The sequence below is a fragment of the Vidua chalybeata genome, chromosome 28 (assembly GCF_026979565.1).
Source record: "Vidua chalybeata isolate OUT-0048 chromosome 28, bVidCha1 merged haplotype, whole genome shotgun sequence".
NCBI lineage: Eukaryota > Metazoa > Chordata > Aves > Passeriformes > Viduidae > Vidua > Vidua chalybeata.
In genome coordinates, this window is record NC_071557.1 from 4,507,462 (window position 1) to 4,527,070 (window position 19,609).

Consider the following 19,609-nt stretch of genomic DNA (forward strand, 5'->3'; position numbering starts at 1 on the left):
GGGTGGGGCACAGGGACACTGTGGGGACACTGTGGGGACAGGATTTGGGGCACAGGGACACTGTGGGGACAGGGACACTGGGGACAGGGCCATGTGGGGCACAGGGACACTGTGGGGACACTGTGGGGACAGGATTTGGGGCACAGGGACACTGTGGGGACAGGGACACTGGGGACAGGGCCATGTGGGGCACAGGGACACTGTGGGGACAGGGACACTGGGGACAGGGACATGTGGGGACAGGGCCATGTGGGGCACAGGGACACTGTGGGGACAGGATTTGGGGCACAGGGACACTGTGGGGCCAGGGCCATGTGGGGACACGGGGACGGCATGTGGGGCACACGACTGTTGAGGACACAAGGCCATGTGGGGCACGAGGACTTCAGGGCCATTTATGGGTTTATCCCGGCCCTAGAGGTACTTGTAGGGCACAGGGGGGATATCCCGGATCATTCCTTTAGGGCCGTTTACAGGACATTCCTTTAGGGCCGTTTATAGGTTTATTCCCGGCCCTAGAGGAACTTGTAGGGCACAGGGGGGATACCCCAGAGCATTCCTTTAGGGCCGTTTATAGGACACTCCTTTAGGGCCATTTATAGGTTTATTCCCGGCCCTACAGGCACTTTTAGGACACATGCCAGAGCGTTCCTTTAGGGCCGTTAATAGGACACTCCTTTAGGGTCGTTTATAGGTTTATCCCGGCCCTAGAGGTACTTGTAGGGCACAGGGGGGATACCCCAGAGCGTTCCTTTAGGGGCATTTATAGGACATTCCTTTAGGGCCATTTATGGGTTTATCCCGGCCCTAGAGGTACTTGTAGGGCACAGGGGGGATACCCCAGAGCGTTCCTTTAGGGGCATTTATAGGACACTCCTTTAGGGCCATTTATAGGTTTATCCCGGCCCTAGAGGTACTTGTAGGGCACAGGGGGGATACCCCAGAGCGTTCCTTTAGGGCCATTTATAGGTTTATTCCCGGCCCTAGAGATACTTGTAGGGCACAGGGGGGATACCCCAGAGCGTTCCTTTAGGGGCATTTATAGGACATTCCTTTAGGGCCATTTATGGGTTTATCCCGGCCCTAGAGGTACTTGTAGGGCACAGGGGGGATACCCCAGAGCATTCCTTTAGGGGCATTTATAGGACACTCCTTTAGGGTCGTTTATAGGTTTATCCCGGCCCTAGAGGTACTTGTAGGGCACAGGGGGGATACCCCAGATCATTCCTTTAGGGCCATTTATAGGTTTCTCCCGGCCCTAGAGGTACTTGTAGGGCACGCGGGCGGGCACGGTCTGCAGCTCCAGGCGCACGGGGCACTTGTAGAAGTTGCCCAGCAGGGTCTCGGCGTAGCCCAGCAGGAAGTAGAGCTTGTGGGGTGGCAGTGCCCGGCCCAGCAGGGCACAGACCACCAGCAGGTTCCCGCGGCGCTTCAGCACCGCCTCGTCGGCCAGGAGCCCCGGGAAGGTGCCAGCCAGGAAGCGCCGCAGGAAGGCGTCCTCCAGCGCCCGCGGCGCCGCGCCCGCCTCGCCACGCAGGTTCCCTGGGGGACAGAGAGGTGGCACAGCTGGCACTGGTGGCATTGGTGGCACTGGGTCACCCCCCGCTGTGCCACGCCCGCCTCGCCACGCAGGTTCCCTGGGGGACAGAGAGGTGGCACAGCTGGCACTGGGTCACCCCCTGCTGTGCCGCGCCCGCCTCGCCACGCAGGTTCCCTGGGGGACAGAGAGGTGGCACAGCTGGCACTGGTGGCACTGGGTCACCCCCCGCTGTGCCACGCCCGCCTCGCCACGCAGGTTCCCTGAGGGGGACAGAGAGGTGGCACAGCTGGCACAGGTGACCGCCCCTGTGCCATTCCTGCCTGGCCACGCAGGTTCCCTGAGGGGACAGGGTGGTGCTGGCACTGGTGGCACTGGTGGCACTGGTGGCATTGGGTCACTGCCCACTGTGCCACGCCCGCCTCGCCACGCAGGTTCCGTGAAGGGACAGAGGTGGCACAGGTGGCACTGGTGGCACTGGGTCACCCCTGCTGCGCTGCGCCCGCCTTGCCAGGCAGGTTCCCTGGGGGGACACACAGGTGGCACAGCTGGCACAGGTGGCATTGGTGGCACTGGGTCACCCCCCGCTGTGCCACGCCCGCCTGGCCACGCAGGTTCCCTGAGGGGACAGGGTGGTGGCACTGGTGGCACTGGTGACCGCCCCTGTGCCATTCCTGCCTGGCCACGCAGGTTCCCTGAGGGGACAGGGTGGTGGTGGCACTGGTGGCACCACCTGTGCCCTCTGTCACTGCATGTCCATCTTCCCCCTGTCCCCAGTGCCCATCTGCTCTTTGTCTCCCCTGTCCCCAATGCCCCCCTGTCCCCAATGCCCCCCTGTCCCCAGTGCCCATCTGTCCCTTGTCCCCCCTGTCCCCAATGCCCATCTGCCCTCTGTCCCCCCACACCCACCTGTCCCCTTGTCCCCCATGCCCACCTGTGCCTATGTCCCCTCTGTGCCCGTGTCCCCCCTGTGCCCATGTCCCCGCGGTGCCCGTGTGCCCACGGTGCCCATGTGCCCACAGTGCCCGTGTCCCTTCTGTGCCCGTGTCCCCCCCGTCCCTGTCCCTGTCCCCGCAGTGCCCGTGTCCCCCCTGTGCCCATGTCCCCGCGGTGCCCGTGTGCCCACAGTGCCCGTGTCCCTTCTGTGCCCGTGTCCCCCCCGTCCCTGTCCCTGTCCCCGCGGTGCCCGTGTCCCCCCTGTGCCCGTGTCCCCCCTGTGCCCATGTCCCCGCAGTGCCCGTGTCCCCGTGGTGCCCGTGTCCCTGTCCCCGCAGTGCCCGTGTCCCCCCTGTGCCCGTGTCCCCGCAGTGCCCGTGTCCCCCCTGTCCCTGTGCCCGTGTCCCCTGTGCCCGTGTCCCCGTGTCCCCCCTGTCCCTGTGCCCGTGTCCCCGGTGCCCGTGTCCCCGTGGCACCCACCGGTGTGCAGGGACAGCCAGCCCTTGCGGTGCCCGATGTGCTGGGGCGCGTGCGCCTGCTCGTACGTCACCGGCCTGTCCCCCTTGCCCCCGCGCACCCGCGCCGCCCGCGCCTGTGGGGACACCGTGGGGACACCGTGGGGGACATCTGGGACAGGGGACAGCAGGGACGGAGGCCAGGGGACACCATGGGGGACAGCAGGGACAAGGGACACGGTGGGGGACACTGGGGACAAGGGGGACAGGGGGACAGCGGGGACAGGGACATGGGGACATGGGGACAGGGGGACAGCGGGGACAGGGGGACAGTGGGGACAGAGGACAGGGGGACATGGGGACAGCGGGGACATGGGGACATGGGGACAGAGGACATGGGGACATGGGGACATGGGGACAGGGGGACAGGGGACATGGGGACATGGGGACAGCGGGGATAAGGGGGACAGGGGGACAGCGGGGACATGGGACATGGGGACATGGGGACAGGGGGACACGGGGACATGGGGACAGGGGGACATGGGGACATGGGGACAGGGGGACAGGGACATGGGGACATGGGGACAGGGACAGGGACAGGGGGACAGGGGGACACGGCCGCGGTGGCCCCGAGCACTCACCTTGAGGCACACGGGGCTGGTGTGGAGCTGCCGGGTGGCACCGGGGACACGGAGGGCACGGGGAAGGACCTGCACAGGGGACACGGGGCTGGCACAGCCTGGCAGGGGACATCCCGGTGCCCAGGGCTGGCAGAGCCCACAGCCAGCGTGTCCCCAGGGCTGGCACAGCCTGTCCCCACAGCCAGCGTGTCCCCAGGGCTGGCACAGCCTGTCCCCACAGCCAGCGTGTCCCCAGAGCTGGCACAGCCTGTCCCCACAGCCAGCGTGTCCCCAGGGCTGGCAGAGCCCTCAGCCAGCGTGTCCCCAGGGTTGGCACAGCCTGTCCCCACAGCCAGCGTGTCCCCAGGGCTGGCACAGCCTGTCCCCACAGCCAGCGTGTCCCCAGGGCTGGCACAGCCTGTCCCCACAGCCACCGTGTCCCCAGGGTTGGCACAGCCTGGCAGGGGACATCCCGGTGTCCAGGACTGGCACAGCCTGTCCCCACAGCCAGCGTGTCCCCAGGGTTGGGGACAGCCAGCGTGTCCCCAGGAGCCCCAGGAGCAGTCCCGGTGTCCCCAGGGTTGGGGACAGCTCAGGTGTGACCCCCCCCCAGCCACTGACCGTGTCCCCAGTGCCACCCCAGCCCTGCCCCTCTTCCCCAGAGCCCCCCGCGCTCAGCGTGCCCCAAACCCGGGGTCCCCCAAAGAAACCCGGGGTCCCTTTGTCACCCCTTCCCCAGTGTCCCTTGTCACCCCTTCCCCAGTGTCCCCCCAACAAACCCGGGGTCCCTTTGTCACCCCTTCCCCAGTGTCCCCCCAACAAACCCGGGGTCCCTTTGTCACCCCTTCCCCAGTGTCCCTTGTCACCCCTTCCTCAGTGTCCCCCATCCCCGCTGTCCCCCGGTGTCTCCCTCATTCCCGGTATTTTTCCCCAATTTCGCTGTTTTCCCCCATGCCCGCTGTTTTTCCCCATTCCCGGTATTTCCCCCATTCCCGGTATTTCCCCGATTCCCGGTATTTCCCCCAATTTCGCTGTTTTTCCCCATTCCCGCTGTTTTTCCCCATTCCCGGTATTTCCCCCAATTTCGCTGTTTTTCCCTATTCCCGCTGTTTTTCCCCCATTCCCGCTCTCCTCTCACCCGCAGCGCGCGCGCGGCCGCCGCCATCTTGGCTGTGGGAGCGGCGGCAGCGCCCCCTGGCGGCGGGAGGTGCGCGCGGCGCACTGGGGAGACTGGGAGGGACTGGGATGGACTGGGATGGACTGGGAGGGACTGGGATGGACTGGGATGGACTGGGAGGGACTGGGAGGGACTGGGATGGACTGGGATGGACTGGGATGGACTGGGATGGACTGGGGTGGACTGGGAGGGACTGGGGGGGACTGGGGGGATACTGGAGGGGAATGGGAGTACCAGGCTATACTGGGCATACTGGGAGCACTGGGAGCACCAGGCTATACTGGGAGCACTGGGAGCACTGGGAGCACTGGGAACACTGGGAGCACCAGGCTATACTGGGAGCACTGGGAGCACTGGGAGCACTGGGAACACTGGGAGCACTGGGAGCACCAGGCTATACTGGGAGCACTGGGAGCACTGGGAGCACCAGGCTATACTGGGAGCACTGGGAGCACCAGGCTATACTGGGAGCACTGGGAGCACTGGGAGCACTGGGAGCACTGGGAGCACCAGGCTATACTGGGAACACTGGGAGCACCAGGCTATACTGGGAGCACTGGGAGCACTGGGAGCACCAGGCTGTACTGGGAGCACTGGGAGCACTGGGAGCACTGGGAGCACCAGGCTGTACTGGGAGCACTGGGAGCACTGGGAGCACTAGGCTATACTGGGAGCACTGGGAGCACTGGGAGCACTGGGAGCACCAGGCTATACTGGGAGCACTGGGAGCACTGGGAGCACCAGGCTGTACTGGGAGCACTGGGAGCACTGGGAGCACCAGGCTATACTGGGAGCACTGGGAGCACTGGGAGCACTGGGAGCACCAGGCTATACTGGGAGCACTGGGAGCACTGGGAGCACTGGGAGCACCAGGCTATACTGGGAGCACTGGGAGCACTGGGAGCACCAGGCTATACTGGGAGCACTGGGAGCACTGGGAGTACCAGGCTGTACTGGGAGCACTGGGAGCACTGGGAGCACTGGGAGCACTGGGAGCACCAGGCTATACTGGGAGCATTGGGAGCACCAGGCTATACTGGGAGCACTGGGAGCACTGGGAGCACTGGGAACACTGGGAGCACTGGGAGCACCAGGCTGTACTGGGAGCACTGGGAGCACTGGGAGCACTGGGAGCACTGGGAACACTGGGAGCACTGGGAGCACTGGGAGCACCAGGGGTCCTGGGGGCTCTTGAAGACAACTGGGTGTCTCGTGAGCGCTTACTGGGAGCACTGGGAGCTCCTTGGTGCCTACTGGGAGCCGCTGGAGGGCAACTGGGAGCCATGGAGGGCAACTGGGAGCTGCTGGATGGCAACTGGGGGTGCCGGGGGTCGCTGCTGGGGGGTCTGGGAAGGTCTGGGGGTGTCCCCCCCTTTCCCCCCCATTTGTACCCCCATTCTGGGGGGTCTCCCGGGTGCCCCCCTCTCCCCCATCCCCATTTTGGGGGTCTCCCGAGTGCTCCCCCCTTCCCCCTCCCATTTTGGGGGGGGTCTTCCCGGGTGCCCCCCAAAAAGGGGGTCTCCCAGCTCCCTTCCCCCTTCCCCCCCATTTTAGGGGTCTCCCGAGTTTCCCCCCTTTCCCCTCCATTCTGGGGTGCTCCCAGGTCCCCCCCCCACTTTTGGGGTCCCCCTTTCCCCTCCATTCTGGGGGTGCACCCAGGTTTCCCCCTCCCCTTTGGGGTCCCCCCTTTCCCCTCCATTCTGGGGTGCTCCCAGGTCCCCCCCCCCCTTTTTGGGGTCCCCCCTTTCCCCTCCATTCTGGGGGTGCTCCCAGGTTTCCCTTTCCCACTTTTGGGGTCCCCCTTTCCCCTCCATTCCGGGGGTGCTCCCAGGTTTCCCTTTCCCACTTTTGGGGTCCCCCTTTCCCCTCCATTCCGGGGGTGCACCCAGGTTTCCCTTTCCCACTTTTGGGGTCCCCCTTTCCCCTCCATTCCGGGGGTGCACCCAGGTTTCCCTTTCCCACTTTTGGGGTCCCCCTTTCCCCTCCATTCCGGGGGTGCACCCAGGTTTCCCCCTCCCCTTTGGGATCCCCCTTTCCCCTCCATTCTGGGGGTGCTCCCAGGTCCCCCCCCCCTTTTTGGGGTCCCCCCTTTCCCCTCCATTCCGGGGGTGCTCCCAGGTTTCCCTTTCCCACTTTTGGGGTCCCCCTTTCCCCTCCATTCCGGGGGTGCACCCAGGTTTCCCCCTCCCCTTTGGGATCCCCCTTTCCCCTCCATTCCAGGGGTGCACCCAGGTTTCCCTTTCCCCTTTTGGGGTCCCCCATGTCCCCCCATTTCCCCTCCATTCTGGGGGTGCTCCCAGGTCCCCCCCCCCTTTTTGGGGTCCCCCCTTTCCCCTCCATTCCGGGGGTGCACCCAGGTTTCCCTTTCCCCTTTTGGGGTCCCCCTTTCCCCTCCATTCCGGGGGTGCTCCCAGGTTTCCCTTTCCCACTTTTGGGGTCCCCCTTTCCCCTCCATTCCGGGGGTGCTCCCAGGTTTCCCCCCCCCTTTTGGGGTCCCCATGTCCCCCCATGCCGGTGCCCCCAGAGGTGAGCTCAGCCCGCTGTGGGCTGCTGCCGCTTTATTCCGGGGGTGCCCCCGGGCCGAGCCCCCCGGGCCGAGCCCCCCGTCCCTTCGCGGGGGGCTCAGGGGAAGGCGAGGGCGCCCAGGGGGGGCTGGGCGGGGGTCCCGCGGGCGGGGGGCTGCCGGGGCCCCCCGTGGTGCCCGTACTGGAACTTGAGGCGCAGCTCGCCCAGGCGGGAGCGCGGCAGGATGTCGGGGATCCACTCGATGGTGAAGGGCGTGGGCTCCGTCTGCGTGGGGGACGTGTGTCCTGGGGGGGCACGGCGGCGTGGCTGCCTCGGGGACCCCTGCTGCCCGCCTGGAGCCCCCCACCCTACGGACCCCCTATGGACCCCCCTATGGACCCCCCTACGGACACCCCTATGGACCCCCCTATGGACACCCCCTATGGACACCCCTATGGACACCCCCTCTTCCCCTCCTTGAGACCCCCCATCCTATGGACCCCCCCTATGGACCCCCCTATGGACACCCCTATGGACACCCCTATGGACCCCCCTATGGACCCCCCTATGGACACCCCTATGGACACCCCTATGGACCCCCCTATGGACACCCCCTACGGACACCCCTATGGACCCCCCTATGGACACCCCTATGGACCCCCCTATGGACAACCCTATGGACCCCCCTATGGACCCCCCTATGGACACCCCCTATGGACACCCCCTATGGACACCCCTATGGACCCCCCTATGGACAACCCTATGGACCCCCCTATGGACCCCCCTATGGACACCCCCTATGGACACCCCTATGGACCCCCCTATGGACAACCCTATGGACCCCCCTATGGACACCCCTCTTCCTTCCTTGAGACCCCCATCCTATGGACCCCCCTATGGACCCCCCTATGGACCCCCCTATGGACAACCCTATGGACCCCCCTCTCTCCCTTCCTGAATCCCCCCCATCCAATGGACCCCCCCTCTTCCCTTCCTGAATCCCCCCCATCCTAAGGACACCCCCTCTTCCCATCCCTTGAAGCCCCCCACCCTATGAATCCCCCCTTTTCCCATTCCTTGAGGCCCCCCACCCTATGGACCCCCCAACCCTAAGGACACCCCCTCTTCCCTCCTTTGAAGCCCCCCACCCTACGAATCCCCCCTTTTCCCATCCCTTGAAGCCCCCAAAACCTATGGAACCCCCCTTTTTCTGTCCCTTGAAGCCCCCAACCCTTTGGAACCCCCCTCTCTCCATCCCTTGAACCCCCCAAACCTTGAACCCCCAAACCTTGAACCCCCCTTTCCCCATCCCATGAAGCCCCTCCAACCCCTGACCCCTTTTTCTCCATCCCTTGAACCCCCAAACCTTGAACCCCCCAAACCTTGAACCCCCCAACCTTGAACCCCCCTTTCCTTCCTTTGAACCCCCCAAACCTTGAACCCCCAAACCTTGAACCCCCAAACCTTGACCCCCCCCGTGCCCTCCCTTGCACCCCCAGGGGTGTTTGTGTCCCCCCCAGTCCTGTGGAGAGTTGGCACCTCCCGAGAGCAGTTTTGGGGTCCCCCCCTGCCCCTCCCAGGTGGCTTTTGGGGTCTCACCCTACCTTCCCCGAGGGTGTTTTGGGGTCCCACCCTGCCCTTTCTGGGCGCTGTTTTGGGGTCCCACCCTGCCCTTCCTGGGGGCTGTTTTGGGGTCCCACCCTGCCCTTTCTGGGGCTGTTTTGGGGTCCCACCCTGCCCTTCCCGGGGCTGTTTTGGGGTCCCACCCTGCCCTTTCTGGGGCTGTTTTGGGGTCCCACCCTGCCCTTCCTGGGCGCTGTTTTGGGGTCCCACTCTGCCTTTCCCAGGGCTGTTTTGGGATCATGCTGTGCCCTTTCCCGGGGCTGTTTTGGGGTCCCCTCCTGGGGGCTGTTTTGGGGTCCCACTCTGCCCTTCCCGGGGCTGTTTTGGGATCATGCTGTGTCCTTTCTGGGGCTGTTTTGGGGTCCCACCCTGCACCTCCTCAGGGCTGTTTTGGGGTCCCACCCTACCCTTTCCCGGGGCTGTTTTGGGGTCCCACTCTGCCCTTCCCGGGGCTGTTTTGGGGTCCCACCCTGCCCTTCCCGGGGCTGTTTTGGGGTCCCCTCCTGGGGGCTGTTTTGGGTCCCACCATGCCCTTCCCGGGGCTGTTTTGGGGTCCCACCCTGCCCTTTCTGGGGCTGTTTTGGGGTCCCACCCTGCCCTTTCGGGGGCTGTTTTGGGGTCCCACCATGCCCATCCCGGGGCTGTTTTGGGGTCCCACCCTGCCATTCCCGGGGCTGTTTTGGGGTCCCACCCTGCCCTTTCGGGGGCTGTTTTGGGGTCCCACCCTGCCCTTTCTGGGGCTGTTTTGGGATCATGCTGTGCCCATTCCCGGGGCTGTTTTGGGGTCCCACCCTGCCCTTCCCCCGGCTGTTTTGGGATCATGCTGTGCTCTTTCCCGGGGCTGTTTTGGGGTCCCCCCGAGCCCCCCCGGGCCTCACCGACTTTGAGGAAGGTCTGCAGCTCCAGGGGCCGCAGCGGGGGCTGTTTCTCGTGCGGGCCCAGCCCCTCGGGCAGGCTCTCCACCGCCACGCGGGGGCTGCGGAAGGGCTCGTAGGAGCCGTCGCGGTTCTGCACGAAGCTCCGCGTGATCTCCAGCGGCACCTGCGGGCCGGGGAGCGCTCAGGGCCGGCCCCGCGGGGCTGGGGGGGGGGGGGTCCCGGGGGGGGGGGATCCCGGCCTTACCTCGGGCGTGTCGAAGATCTGCTTCACCTGCAGGACGTTGGTGATGTGCCAGGTGTACTTGGAGAAGGTGCCCAGGGGCAGCGCGTCCCTGCGCACAAAGGCTGCGGGGAGGGGTCGGGGGGGGGCTCGGGGGGCTCCGGCCCCTTTGATCTTCCCCCCTCTTTTATTGTCCCTCTTGGTTTTATCAACCTTCTTCATTTTTCCTCTCCTTCCCCCCTTTTTTCCTTCTTTTCCCTCCCTTTTTTTCCTTCTTTTCCCTCCCTTTTTTTCCTTCTTTTCCCTCCCTTTTTTTCCTTCTTTTCCCTCCTTTTTTTTCCTTCTTTTCCCCCCTTTTTTGCCTCTTTTCTCCCTTTATTTTCCCCCTCCTTCCTCCCTTTATTTTCTCCCTTTCCTCCCATTTTTTATTTCCCTTTCCCTCCTTCCCCCTCTTTTTTATCCCTCTTTTTCCCCCTTTATTTTTTCATCCCTCCCTCTCCCCCTTTTTTCTCCCTCTCTTTCCCTCCCTTTCCCCCTTTATTTTTCCTCCCCCTTTTTCCCCTTTATTTTTCCCCTCTTTCATTTTTCCATCCCCCTTTTCCCCTTTTATTTTTCCATCCTTATTTCCCCCTTTATTTTCCCACCCATCTTTTCCCCCTTTATCCCCCCACTTTATTTTTCCATCCCTTTTTTCCCCTTTATTTTCCCCCCTTCTTTCCCCCTTTATTTTCTTCCCCCTTTATTTTTCCTCCCTCCTTTCCCACTTTTCCCCCCTTTATTTTCCCCCTCTTCTTTCCCTTTATTTTTCCCTTTATTTTTCCATCCTTCTTCCCCCCTTTATTTTTCCCCCTTTATTTTTCCATCCCTTTTTCCTCCTTTATTTTTCCTCCATTCTTTCCCCCTTTTTCCCCCCTTTCTTTCCCTCTTTATTTTTCCTCCTTTATTTCCCCCTTTCTTTCCCTCTTTATTTTTTCCTCCCTTCTTTCCCCCTTTCTTTCCCTCTTTATTTTTCCTCCCCTCTTTCCCCCTTTATTTCCCTTCCCTTCTTTCCCCCTTTATTTTTTCCCTTTTTTTTTTTCCATCCTTCTTCCCCCCTTTATTTTTCCATCCCTTTCCCCCCCCCACTCTTTTCCCCTTCATTTTTCCACCCTCCCTCCCATTTTCCATCTCCCACTCCCCAGCACCCAAAACTAAATCCAGGAACCCTGCTCCTCGCCCCAAACTCAGCTCCCAGCAGGGTTTTCCCTTTTTTTTTTTGGGGTGTTTTCCCCCTTTTTCCTCACCCGTGGTGGAGTTGGGGAGCCTCTTCTTGCCGCTGCCGCTGGAGATGCGCTGCTGGAGAGCCTCGAAGAAGGACTGGGGGATGTGGAAAACCAGCGGCTCCGGGCGGCCTGGGAGGGGCACAGCGGGCTCAGGGGAGGGGCTGGGGCTCCCAAATTCTCACCCCAAAGCGTCCCCGTGGCTCAGGGGATCAGCAGTGCTTGAATTCCCGGGGAAATGGTTGGGATTTGGAGGCGGGCCCCTCCCTGTCGCTGCTTTGGGAGAATGGGGAGGGGGTGGTGACAGTGGCATGGATGGTGAGGGTAGGGGGTTCCCAAAATGGACCAAAAGTGTGCCCAAAAAGGGACCAAAAGTGCACTCGAAAAGGGACCAAAAGTGCACTCGAAAAGGGACCAAAAGTGTGCCCAAAAATGGCACCAAAAGTGTGCCCAAAATGGCACCAAAAGTGTGCCCAAAATGGCACCAAAAGTGTGTCCAAAAAGGCACTAAAAGTGTGCCCAAAAAGGGACCAAAAGTGTGTCCAAAAAGGCACTAAAAGTGTGCCCAAAAAGGGACCAAAAGTGTGCCCAAAATGGCACCAGAAGTCTGCCCCAAATGGCACCAAAAGTCTGCCCAAAAAGGCACCAAAAATGTGCCCAAAATAGCACCAAAAGTGTGCCCAAAAAGAGACACAGCATTCCCAAAATGGCACCAAAAGTGCACTCGAAAAGGCACCAAAAATGTGTCCAAAATAGCACCAAAAGTGTGCCCAAAATGGCATCAAAAGTGTGCCCAAAAAGGCACCAAAAATGTTCCCAAAAAGGGACCAAAAGTGTGCCCAAAAAGGCACCAAAAATGTGCCCAAAATAGCACCAAAAGTGTGCCCAAAATGGCACCAAAAGTGCACTCGAAAAGGGACCAAAAGTGTGCCCAAAAAGGCACCAGAAGTCTTCCCAAAATGGTACTAAAAGTGTTCCCAAAAAGGGACCAAAATTGTTCCCAAAAAGGCACCAGAGGTCTTCCCAAAATGGTACCAAAAGTGTTCCCAAAATGGCACCAAATCATCCCAAAAAGGGACACAGCATTCCCTAAATGGCAGCAAAATCCTTCCCTTCTCCAGCTGACCATTCCCAGCTCTCCTGGATTTCCCTTCTCCAGGTGACCATTCCCAGCTCTCCTGGAATTTCCCTTCTCCAGGTGACCATTCCCAGCTCTCCTGGAATTTCCCTTCTCCAGGTGACCATTCCCAGCTCTCCTGGAATTTCCCTTCTCCAGGTGACCATTCCCAGCTTTCCTGGAATTTCCCTTCTCCAGGTGACCATTCCCAGCTCTCCTGGAATTTCCCTTCTCCAGGTGACCATTCCCAGCTCTCCTGGAATTTCCCTTCTCCAGGAGAACATTCCCAGCTCTCCCTGGAATTTCCCTTCTCCAGGTGAACATTCCCAGCTTTCTCTGGAATTTCCCTTCTCCAGGTGACCATTCCCAGCTCTCCTGGAATTTCCCTTCTCCAGGTGACCATTCTCAGCTCTCCCAGCCTGGCTCCAGAGCTTCTCCAGCCCTTGGAGCAGCTCCGTGGTCTCCTCCAGGGACCCCCGAGCTGCAGGTGGGGTCTCACCTGAGCGGGCTGGAGGGACAGAACCCCCCCCGTGCCCTCGATGTGACCCAGAGCAATCCCCAAAAAACTTCCCAAAAAAAATCCACGTCCTGCGGGCGGACACTCACCCTCAAACTGGTAGTGCATGGTCTGGTGGATGCGCTCCGTGACACTGCCCAGCCACTCCTGGAAGGACAGGGACACCTGGGACTCGTCCAGCACCTGGTGACAGCCTGAGGGGACAGGGAAAGGACACGGGAATGTCACCCAAACCTCATCCCCAGGGCTCTGTGACACTGCCAGGGAAGGGACATGGGAATGTCACCCAAACCTCATCCCCAGGGCTCTGTGACACTGCCCAGCCAGGGAAGGGACACGGGAATGTCACCCAAACCTCATCCCCAGGGCTCTGTGACACTGCCCAGCCAGGGAAGGGACACTGCAATGTCACCCAAACCTCATCCCCAGGGCCCTGTGACACTGCCAGGGAAGGGACACTGCAATGTCACCCAAACCTCATCCCCAGGGCCCTGTGACACTGCCAGGGAAGGGACACGGGAATGTCACCCAAACCTCATCCCCAGGGCTCTGTGACACTGCCAGGGAAGGGACACGGGAATGTCACCCAAACCTCATCCCCAGGGCTCTGTGACACTGCCCAGCCAGGGAAGGGACACGGGAATGTCACCCAAACCTCATCCCCAGGGCCCTGTGACACTGCCAGGGAAGGGACACGGGAATGTCACCCAAACCTCATGCCCAGGGCCCTGTGACACTGCCCAGCCAGGGAAGGGACACTGCAATGTCACCCAAACCTCATCCCCAGGGCTCTGTGACACTGCCAGGGAAGGGACACGGGAATGTCACCCAAACCTCATCCCCAGGGCTCTGTGACACTGCCAGGGAAGGGACACGGGAATGTCACCCAAACCTCATCCCCAGGGCTCTGTGACACTGCCAGGGAAGGGACACGGGAATGTCACCCAAACCTCATCCCCAGGGCTCTGTGACACTGCCAGGGAAGGGACACGGGAATGTCACCCAAACCTCATCCCCAGGGCCCTGTGACACTGCCAGGGAAGGGACACGGGAATGTCACCCAAACCTCATCCCCAGGGCTCTGTGACACTGCCAGGGAAGGGGACACGGGAATGTCACCCAAACCTCATCCCCAGGGCTCTGTGACACTGCCAGGGAAGGGACACTGCAATGTCACCCAAACCTCATCCCCAGGGCTCTGTGACACTGCCAGGGAAGGGACACGGGAATGTCACCCAAACCTCATCCCCAGGGCTCTGTGACACTGCCCAGCAGGGAAGGGACACTGCAATGTCACCGTGTCCCACACCTCACCCCCAGGGCTCTGGGGTGGGGAGGGTGAGCTCTGTGCTGGGGAAAAAAGCAGGAAAATGAGGGTTTTGTGCCAATTTCCAGGCAGGAGGGGGCAAAGCACCAAGCAAAGGCGGCTGCCCTGGCACAGGACGATGCCAGCGTGGAGAGAAGGTTTTTCCCCAGGGATGTGGGGAAACCCACGGGATTTCAGGGTGCTGGAGAGACCTTTCCTCTCCCAAACATCCCACAGAATCCCAACAGAAATAACTCATGGAATCTGGGAGTGCTTTGGGTTGGAAGGGACCTTACAGCTCATCCTGTCCCACCAGGGACATCTTCCACAAGACCAGCCTGGAACACCTCCAGGGACATCCAGTATTTTTTTCCCCAAATCCAATCTAAATCTGCACGTGGAATCCTGGACGAGTTTGGGTTGGAAGGGACTTCAAAGCCCATCCAGTCCCACCCTGGGACACTGTCCCAGGTGGTTCCAGCCTGGCCTTGGACACTTCCAGGGATCCAGGGGCAGCCACAGCTGCTCTGGGAATTCCATCCCAGCCCATCTTCACCCAGTATTTCTTACCAAAATCCCACCCAGATCTCCACAAGGAACCACGGAATGCTTTGGGTTGGAGGGACCCCAAAGCCCACCCAGTCCCACCCTGGGGCACCTCCCACTGTCCCAGGTGGTTCCAGCCTGGCCTTGGACACTTCCAGGGATCCCAGAGCTCTGGGAATTCCATCCCAGCCTGTCCCCACCCTCAAACCAGGAACTCCTTCCCAAAATCCCCATCAAGCCGTGCACACCCGGAGCGGGCGGTGCCCCAGGGCTCACCGTGTCTCTTCAGCGAGGAGGAGGAGGAGGAGGAGGAGGAGGGTGAGGAGGAGACGACCGGCAGCTTCCTCAGGCTGCTCCTCCTGGGGCCGGGATGAGCCGGGTCTGGAGCCAGCAGGGGCCCGGGCACCTGTGGGCCTGAGGGAGGGATTGTCACCCGCTGTCACCCGCTGTCACCCACTGTCACCCACTGTCACCCGCTGTCACCCGCTGTCACCCGCTGTAACCCGCTGTAACCTGCTGTAACCTGCTGTCACCCACTGTCACCCGCTGTCACCCGCTGTCACCCACTGTCACCCACTGTCACCCGCTGTCACCCGCTGTCACCTGCTGTCACCTGCTGTCACCCGCTGTAACCTGCTGTCACCCACTGCCACCCGCTGTCACCCACTGTCACCCACTGTCACCCGCTGTCACCCGCTGTCACCACCCTCCTCCGGGCCTGCACCCCCACACCCCCACCAGAGACCCCCACGGGGCTGGGCCAGGGGAGCTCCTAACGCCTGGAGCTGCTCCAGAGGTTCCACAGCTGGATCCGACCCCTCGGAGCTGCTCCAGAGGTTCCACAGCTGGATCTGACCCCACGGAGCTGCTCCACAGCTGGATGTGACCCCACGGAGCTGCTCCAGAGGTTCCACAGCTGGATCCGACCCCTCGGAGCTGCTCCAGAGGTTCCACAGCTGGATGTGACCCCACGGAGCTGCTCCACAGCTGGACGTGACCCCTCGGAGCTGCTCCACAGCTGGATGTGACCCCACGGAGCTGCTCCACAGCTGGATGTGACCCCACGGAGCTGCTCCACAGCTGGATGTGACCCCTCGGAGCTGCCCTGGGGGATTTCAGCCCCAGCACCCCACAGCTCTCCCCAGGGACACTCACCTGGCCCCAGGTCCTTTCTCCTCCTCTTGGCCTTGGCGGCAGCCGCCCCCCGAGCCCGCGCCGCGGAGCCGGGGCCACGGAGCAGCTGCGGGATCAGCGTCCCCTTCAGACCTGGGGACACAAGGTCTGTCCCTAAAAACATCCCAGCCACCAGCCACAGGGACACGGGGACCCCCAGAACCCCAAAGAACCCCCCACCCTCCCAGGAGGCTCCTCTGGAGGGGAGGGGGGGGTTTCATCCCGCTCCCATTGTGGTTTGCACCTTGGTCTGTCTGGGGTTATTGGGGTGCAGCTTTTGGGGTGCAGAAGCTCCTTAATGGGGTGAACCCAGGAGATTCCTGCTGTGGGATTTGGGGGAATGAACCCCAGAGATTCCTGCTGTGGGATTTGGGGGAATGAACCCCAGAGATTCCTGCTGTGGGATTTGGGGGAATGAAGCCCAGAGATTCCTGCTGTGGGATTTAGGGGAATGAACCCAGAGATTCCTGCTGTGGGATTTGGGGGAATGAAGCCCAGATGTTCCTGCTGTGGGATTTGGGGGAATGAAGCCCAGAGATTTGTGCTGTGGGATTTAGGGGAATGAAGCCCAGATGTTCCTGCTGTGGGATTTGGGGGAATGAAGCCCAGATGTTCCTGCTGTGGGATTTGGGGGAATGAAGCCCAGATGTTCCTGCTGTGGGATTTGGGGGAATGAACCCCAGATGTTCCTGCTGTGGGATTTTGGGGAACGAGCCCCAGAGATTCCTGCTTGGGAGGGTTTAGGGGAATGAACCCCACAGGCTGCTGTGGGAAGGGGTTCAGAGTTCCCAGCCCTGGAAAAGCGGGATCTGCCCCCCAGCCCCCCGTGGAGCCCCCACTCTGCTCCCACAGAGGCAGGACCCGCTCCCCACGGAGCCCCGTGCCCACAGCGGGACGGGGCACACACAAACCCAACCCCCGTGGAATTCCCCACGGAACTCCCCCCGGGAGAGCCCAGGCAGGCGTTCGGGTCCCTGCGCGCTCCCACCGCTGCCGTCGGAGGCCAGGAACTCGGAGAACTCCTGGGCCAGGCTCTCGTCGCTGGCGAAGGCGCAGATGCAGGCCAGGAAGTGGATGCAGCGCGCGGGGGGCGACTCTTCCTCTTCCTCCTCCTCCTCCTCCTCCTCCTCCTCGTCCGGCTCGGCGCGGCCGTGCCCGGGCGCGCGGCAGGCGCAGGAGAAGCGCCGCTGGCCGAAGCTGGCGTGCAGGTAGCCCAGGCTGTGCCTCTGGCTGGCCTTGCACTTGACCACCAGCACGCTCTTGGTGACCCTCTGCACCAGCGGCCCCGTGGGCTCGGTGGCCAGCTCCCACAGGCTCTGCTTGGCCTCGGCGGGAGCCTGCACGGCGCCCAGCACCGAGCTCTTGAGCGGCAGCGGCGTGGCCTCGGCCTGGCAGCCCAGCGCCAGCTTCAGGTGCTGGCACTGCCCGTCGGCCGCCGCCCTTGGCGCAGGCGGGCGCGTGGCAGCGCCCCGAGCTCAGCTGGGTGATCAGGGTGCCCTCGGGGTCTGGATGGCCGTCTCGGAGACGCCCAGCTCCACGAAGCAGCGCCGGTGGCGCTGGCGCACCGAGTAGAGCTGGCCGCGCGAGCCGCCCAGCAGCCGCACGGCCTCGGCGCCGGGCTGGCGCCGCGCGCCCGCCCGGAACACGGCGCCGCACGTCTTGTTCTTGCAGCTGAGCCCCCGCGTGCCGTTGTAGGTGCCGCAGCGCGGGCACCTGCGGATGCCCCGCAGGGTGGCCTTGCCCAGGTCGGACAGGAAGGACGGGGCTTTGGGCCTGCTCGGGCACGGATCCATGGAGCTGGGCACGGAGAGGGCGGGGGTCACAGGGTGGTCACGGCCCGGGGGTCACCCTGGCGGTACCTGTGTCACCCCGGCAGTCCCTGTGCCACCCTGGCGGTCCCTGTGCCACCCCAGCAGTCCCTGTGCCACCCCAGCAGTCCCTGTGCCACCCCTGGCAGTCCCTGTGCCACCCTGGCGGTCCCTGTGCCACCCCAGCAGTCCCTGTGCCACCCTGGCGGTCCCCTGTGCCACCCCAGCAGTCCCAGTGCCACCCCAATGGTAACCCTGACAGGCTGTGCCACCCCAATGGTCACCCTGAGAGACCCTGTGCCACCCTGGCGGTCCCTGTGTGACTCCAATGGTCACCCTGAGAGTCCCTGTGCCACCCTGGCAGTCCCTGTGCCACCCCAGCAGTCCCTGTGTGACCCCAATGGTCACCCTGAGAGTCCCTGTGCCACCCCAGCTGTCCCTGTGCCACCCCAATGGTCACCCTGAGAGTCCCTGTGCCACCCCAGCAGTCCCAGTGCCACCCCAATGGTAACCCTGACAGGCTGTGCCACCCCAATGGTCACCCTGAGAGACCCTGTGCCACCCTGGCGGTCCCTGTGTGACTCCAATGGTCACCCTGAGAGTCCCTGTGCCACCCTGGCAGTCCCTGTGCCACCCCAGCAGTCCCTGTGTGACCCCAATGGTCACCCTGAGAGTCCCTGTGCCACCCCAGCTGTCCCTGTGCCACCCCAATGGTCACCCTGAGAGTCCCTGTGCCACCCCAGCAGTCCCTGTGCCACCCCAGCAGTCCCTGTGCCACCCTGGCGGTCCCTGTGCCACCCCAGCAGTCCCTGTGCCACCCCAATGGTAACCCTGACAGGCTGTGCCACCCCAATGGTCACCCTGAGAGTCCCTGTGCCACCCCAGCAGTCCCAGTGCCACCCCAATGGTAACCCTGACAGGCTGTGCCACCCCAATGGTCACCCTGAGAGACCCTGTGCCACCCTGGCAGTCCCTGTGCCACCCCAATGGTCCCTGTGCCACCCAATGGTCACCCTGAGAGTCCGTGTGACAGCCCAATGGTCACCCTGGCGGTCCCTGTGCCACCCCACCAGTCCCTGTGCCACCCCAGCAGTCCCTGTGCCACCCCAATGGTCACCCTGAGAGTCCCTGTGCCATCCTGACAGTCCCTGTGCGACCTTGACAGTCCCTGTGCCATCCTGGCAGTCCCTGTGCCACCCTAAGGGTCACCCTGCCCGGTCCTTGTGCCACCGTGCCAGCACCTGTCCATCCCCAGGGAAGAGGCATCGTGGGCAGAACCGGGGCAGGAATGGGGCAATTCCCTCCAGGATGCCCACACTGGCACCCTGTGCCACTCTGAGTGCCCAGGACAGCGACTTCAGCGCTGCCACACGCCCCCTGTGCCAGTGTGACCCTCTGCTCCTCCTGGAGATGCCACCAAACCCTGCCCAGGACCTTCTGGGGCACCCCGGGCAGGGAGTGAGAGGCCACAGGAGCTGGGAGTGCCACCCGGGCACTGTGTGCCCTCAGAGTGATCTCAGTGCCACCCAGCTCCGTGTGCCCTCAGAGTGATCTCAGTGCCGCCCGGGCACCGTGTGCCCTCAGGGGATCTCAGTGCCACCCAGCTCTGTGTGCCCTCAGAGTGATCTCAGTGCCACCCAGCTCTGTGTGCCCTCAGAGTGATCTCAGTGCCACCCGGGCACCGTGTGCCCTCAGAGTGATCTCAGTGCCACCCGGGCACCGTGTGCCCTCAGAGTGATCTCAGTGCCACCCAGCTCTGTGTGCCCTCAGAGTGATCTCAGTGCCACCCAGCTCTGTGTGCCCTCAGAGTGATCTCAGTGCCACCCAGCTCCGTGTGCCCTCAGAGTGATCTCAGTGCCACCCGGGCACCGTGTGCCCTCAGAGGGATCTCAGTGCCACCCTCCCGTGTCACCTCCTGTCCCCTGCGGTCCC

At 62.8% G+C, this 19,609-nt stretch overlaps 2 protein-coding genes across 2 annotated transcripts in view; both read right to left on the minus strand.

Moving 5' to 3' along the window:
- Positions 1–381: 381 nt before the first annotated feature.
- On the minus strand, positions 382–17,707 carry LOC128800975 (uncharacterized protein C2orf42-like). The gene is given in 13 exon segments (XM_053966539.1): positions 382–1,542; positions 2,954–3,065; positions 3,570–3,638; positions 7,433–7,515; positions 9,732–9,894; positions 9,976–10,076; positions 11,235–11,342; positions 12,934–13,038; positions 14,973–15,110; positions 15,852–15,962; positions 16,858–17,309; positions 17,311–17,371; positions 17,374–17,707. Coding segments are annotated over 13 exon segments (2,076 nt in total). The 5' UTR covers positions 17,663–17,707; the 3' UTR covers positions 382–1,258.
- Positions 17,708–18,686: 979 nt separating this feature from the next.
- The window catches only part of C28H2orf42 (chromosome 28 C2orf42 homolog), a 14,351-nt gene continuing 13,428 nt past the window's right edge, over positions 18,687–19,609 (minus strand). The window contains exon 9 of the mRNA XM_053966278.1: positions 18,687–18,691. Within this exon, the coding sequence (XP_053822253.1) occupies positions 18,687–18,691 (5 nt within the window). The remainder of the gene's footprint in view (positions 18,692–19,609) is intronic.